The following is a 4,665-nucleotide window of genomic DNA, read 5'->3' as shown; positions in this document are numbered from 1 at the left end:
GTTGGAAAACTATCTCACAGGGCTACAACTTTGCTAAAATTATAAGTTTTTCAATTTGAACATTTACTATGGAAAAAATGGGTTTCGATTTTCGGTTAAAATTCTGGAATATAACTTATGCGATAGAAATTGATTTGTGATAATATTTTGATCATATTCCATTCCATTTTGACTACTAGTTGTCCACTTTCTCCTAACAATCTTCCACGTATCGTATTGTAGCCCGAAACAACTATTGAATATTTATAATTTGGTCCTCAAACTTTGGACTTCATCATTTTCGCCCCCTTTTTTGTTTCTTTCTTGCAATTTTACTTCCAATTATCAAGTTTTACCTAATAAATGAAATATACAATAAATTAGGCTATAATTGATTAAAAAAACTATTAAAAGTCTAAATTTTTAGATCCACTTATCATTCATAAACCAATCTGAATATTTCTTATAAGCCCTTGAGGATCCACGACCTATGATTTAAAATTTCCTCTTTCTTCCAATTTTAACAATTCAATCAGATGTGAGTAATTTAAATGAAAGCAAATAGATGAAAAACTCACTTGACGTCTTCAGCAGTGTAGTCGTGTTAAGCAATCTACCCCAAAATCCACCATTTCAAGCCCGAATGCTTCTCCAGTTCTTACCTCTGCAAATGGGATATATCGGGATCACCTCGGATGTAAAGGGGAAGCTTTTGCTCATAGAACTTCTGTAAGGAATTTTAATCAATTGTGTGGGTTTATATGTGAATTATTTTTTATTAAATTAAATGCTATTAAATTTGGTTAAGTCCATTTAAAGTGATCTAATAAAGTTTCGATATTTTGAACTTTAATGCATCTAATATGAGTATGGGCTTTCAGTGATGGATCCATGTTTGAATTTAAGATCGGACTAAAAAAATTTCAAATCGGGCTAATACATGAAAAAAAAGAAATTACTCATTAAAAATCATTTTTACAAAAAAAATAAAGAAAATTACCCTAAAAAAATTTTAATTGGACCAAGTGAGGGGGGACTACAACCCAACTAGTCCCCCCCACCCCATCCCAAATCCGTCCCTATGGGCTTTTATGTGTAGAGACCAAGTCATTGTTCCTAATTCCATGACGGGTCAAATTAGGTTAACAGACAATCATTATATAATCATGGTTATGGTCCTCAAATCACATGCATTGTTCATTCTGTCCTGCATCCCATCACCAGAGAGAAAAATGAGCCATGTGTTGATTTGGAAGACATAACTGCATGATTCAATCGTTGCAATTAACAATGTTTGATTCAGTTATACTTTCGCTTTGATTCATAAATTCTTGGTGATCCAACATGATAGATCTAGTTATTTGATGATAACAATTTCTCCAACAACTCCATCTTGACATCTAGAATTATTGGCTCCAAAAGACTAGATCTTTCTTCTTTATTGATGGAACATCTAGGGATGGTTCTACTCTGTGCACAACTTGTTCGACTGACGCATACAGAGTATAGTAAGAAAATGTATAAACCAAGTGCAGTACAAAAAGTCGTTACACAAATCACTTCATTTCAAATAGTTAACGTAGTATTCCAAAATGATGGCACTCGTTGCTAAAATTGATGTTATCAGCAATGCTTAGCAAGTATTACAAATATTTTTAACAACCTTACAAGAAAAATTAGTACTATTTTGTACGTGTAATATATCACGTGGCACTATGTTGACATCCTATCTCATACGCCGACTTGATTTTGTTGTCAATCTATCTTAGATTTCCTTATTTTTACGCAACCTTAAGTTGTCTTGATCTTATTCGTGTTCAAAAATTCATAATTACACAACAAACTATTCTATCCATTTGGTGTCATGATGCTTTAATGTATGTTAACCATTTTTCTTTTTCGGGCCAAAAATTATTTAAAAATTGACTTAAATTAGCTGCCCTTTGGAAATAATTTATAAATGGTTTAATTTATAAATAGATAAAAATAAATGGTAGATAAATAGATAGTATTTTTGAGTTCATTGAAATGTATGATTGAAAATGAAATTTAATCATTTATAAATTATTTATAAAAATTGTCAAATGGAGGCTTAATAATCTATTATTATGATCAAGAACATAATTTGCAAGATAGATTTTGAATTTATGTCTAAAAATTAATAATTTTCAACATCTTAGCTATTTAACTTTTATTTGGTATGAATTAAAATTTAGATTTAATCTAAACGAAAATTAGCAATTAGTTTTACCAAATATTTTATGGAATTCATGAACTTTCAACCACATATTTCACCAACTTTAATAATTTTTTAATGAATTTAATTTACTATCCAATCAAGTAGAATGAATTTGTTAAATATAAATTGATCATAACTAAACAATTGATAAAATAATTCATGATAATATTGTTCAAATAATTAAATACATTAAATAAATATTAAAAAATAAAAAGTAAAGTAATGAATGTGTCAAACATACATTCATCATAACTAAATAATTGAAAAATAATTAATGATAATATTGTTCAAATGGTTTAGATGATTAATAAATTAAATACATATTGAAAAATGAAAAGTAGGATATTATCGAAATAATTAAATACATATTTAAAAAAAAGTAAGATATTGTTGAATAATTGAATTATAGTAAGGATGGATTCGCCCACAAAATGATTCTCATTTAACCCTGTTTAGTGGCCTTAAAAATTTAAAAACATAGTTTTGAGTTGTATTTTTTGAAAAATGTGTAATTGAAAATGATAAAAAAGTTATGAATTTATTTATAGAATATTTTTATCGTGTGAATGTGCGGTTATAAATGATCCTATAACAAAAATTAAATTAAATTAAAATTAAGGTTATATTTAATATATTATAAATATAGATATAGATCTATTTATACTTGTTTAATTCTATGTAGTAATCATGTCATATAGATAATATATATACACTTGTATATACAATATAATGATACATCAGATACTAAAAATCAAATTTGCTAATGCAAAAAAATACAAAAATATCCAATTTGTAGGAAGTAAAAGTCAAAAGGATAATGCTATCTGTCACCTATCTACATAATCGTGAGTCTTGTAGATTTACCATCCATCACCTATCTACGTAATAGCGAGTCTAGTAAATTTACTAGACAATAAGCTAAGGGGATTTACTATTAGTTAAACTCATGATGATCATCACAGATGATGAATAGTAGTGCCCAAAAAAAAAATAATAATAAGGAGAAAAAAAGAAAAGAAAAAAAGACAAGTCATAGGTTATCCGAGAGCCGCAAAGAAATCCAACGGTTGATAGACACCCTCCGCGGAAACCCGGAGCCGCTATTGCCCAGTACTTTGGAATCTAACCCAACCCACTCCAACTAACCTAACTCTATAGTTAACCAGAAAAACTTCATCCTCACTCATCATCTTTATATATGCACCCTTCATTCTCCTTTCCAAGCATCCCTTATCACTTATCAGTCTCATTTCTCTATTGCTTTTCTTCTTAATTTCACCTAAAAGTTTTGAGTTGATCCCAAGAAATACTGATATATAATAGCGGAAAGAGAAAGAGATGAGTTGCAATGGATGCCGAGTTCTTCGAAAGGGATGCAGTGAGAACTGTATTTTGAGGCCTTGTTTGCAGTGGATTGAAAGCTCTGCAGCTCAAGGCCACGCCACCGTATTTGTAGCCAAGTTCTTCGGCCGCGCTGGCCTCATGTCCTTCATCTCTGCGGTGCCGGAAAACCAAAGGCCCGGTAAATTACAGAGTCTCTGTTGGACACGCCTTATTTGTTTAAATTATGAATTTGAAGTAAACTGAAATTTGTGTGTATATGATATCTGTAGCTGTTTTCCGATCCTTGCTATTTGAAGCCGCTGGAAGAACGGTGAACCCTGTGAATGGTGCAGTCGGGCTTTTATGGACAGGGAATTGGCACGTTTGCCAGGAGGCGGTGCAGACCGTCCTTTGTGGTGGCGCGTTGAGGCCAATCCCGGAGTTTACCAACGGTGATTCGGTGGACTGTACTGATATGTACAATCTCCAAGATCCGGGCCTGAATTCAAGATCCAAGGTACTAAACCGCCACCGTTTGCCAGATGAACCTTCCAAGATTAGTCAATTAGCTGATCTTGATATCAGTTTAATGCCTAGTGTTTGGAGCGAGAAAATTAGAGCTTTGCCGGAGAAACGGCGGCTCGGAAGTCCAATGAATTCTGAAGAATCTGTGACGACTGTTTGTGGAGATCAGCAGGCAAGTGAACCAAAGCTTCTTAACTTGTTCAAGTAGGTTTGGTTTTTCATGTTTGGTATCCTGAATTTAAAAGGATTAAATTTTAATTTTTAATATTGTTTAGTCATATAAGTCTTATGTACCAAACATGTCACTATTTTTCTCGGGATCCGAATCGAGCAAGTTTTGTAGATTATTGGGACAAGATTTCCCTCCTTTTTTTTTTTTTTTTTTTTTTACAAGGTGTCCTATTCTAGACTAATCCTTGGGTCTGTGATCCGGCCCCTCTTCACACAGTCCGGTTAATCGCAGGATGTGCCTCCAACTGGCCAGGGTCCGAGGGCTCCCCACCTGGTCTGACAAAGTGCCAAGCAAGCCAATCCAAGTTACACCTTGCCTTCCAAGAATAATCCTTGCCTTCCAAGTTCCCACTTGCCTTCCAAGCACG

The 4,665-nt window shown here is 32.7% G+C and overlaps 1 protein-coding gene across 1 annotated transcript; it reads left to right on the top strand.

The window, feature by feature from the left end:
* Positions 1–3,396: 3,396 nt before the first annotated feature.
* On the top strand, positions 3,397–4,410 carry LOC111380712 (LOB domain-containing protein 38-like). Its single transcript, XM_023004347.1, has 2 exons — positions 3,397–3,740; positions 3,832–4,410. The coding sequence occupies exons 1-2, from the start codon at positions 3,557–3,559 to the stop codon at positions 4,272–4,274; spliced, it is 627 nt and encodes a 208-aa protein (XP_022860115.1). The 5' UTR covers positions 3,397–3,556; the 3' UTR covers positions 4,275–4,410.
* Positions 4,411–4,665: the final 255 nt, after the last annotated feature.

The sequence above is a fragment of the Olea europaea genome, unplaced genomic scaffold (assembly GCF_002742605.1).
Source record: "Olea europaea var. sylvestris unplaced genomic scaffold, O_europaea_v1 scaffold2190, whole genome shotgun sequence".
Lineage (NCBI taxonomy): Eukaryota > Viridiplantae > Streptophyta > Magnoliopsida > Lamiales > Oleaceae > Olea > Olea europaea.
Note: the sequence above shows the minus strand (reverse complement) of the source record. Positions and strands in the feature narration are given on the sequence as shown.

What these genes read in the sequence shown, in the direction of transcription:
- LOC111380712 (XM_023004347.1), top strand. Translation starts at nt 3,557, where the DNA reads ATGAGTTGCAATGGATGCCGAGTTCTTCGAAAGGGATGCAGTGAGAAC. An exon ending in GCCGGAAAACCAAAGGCCCG is followed by an intron (nt 3,741 to 3,831) that starts GTAAATTACAGA and finishes TGATATCTGTAG; the next exon opens with CTGTTTTCCGATCCTTGCTA.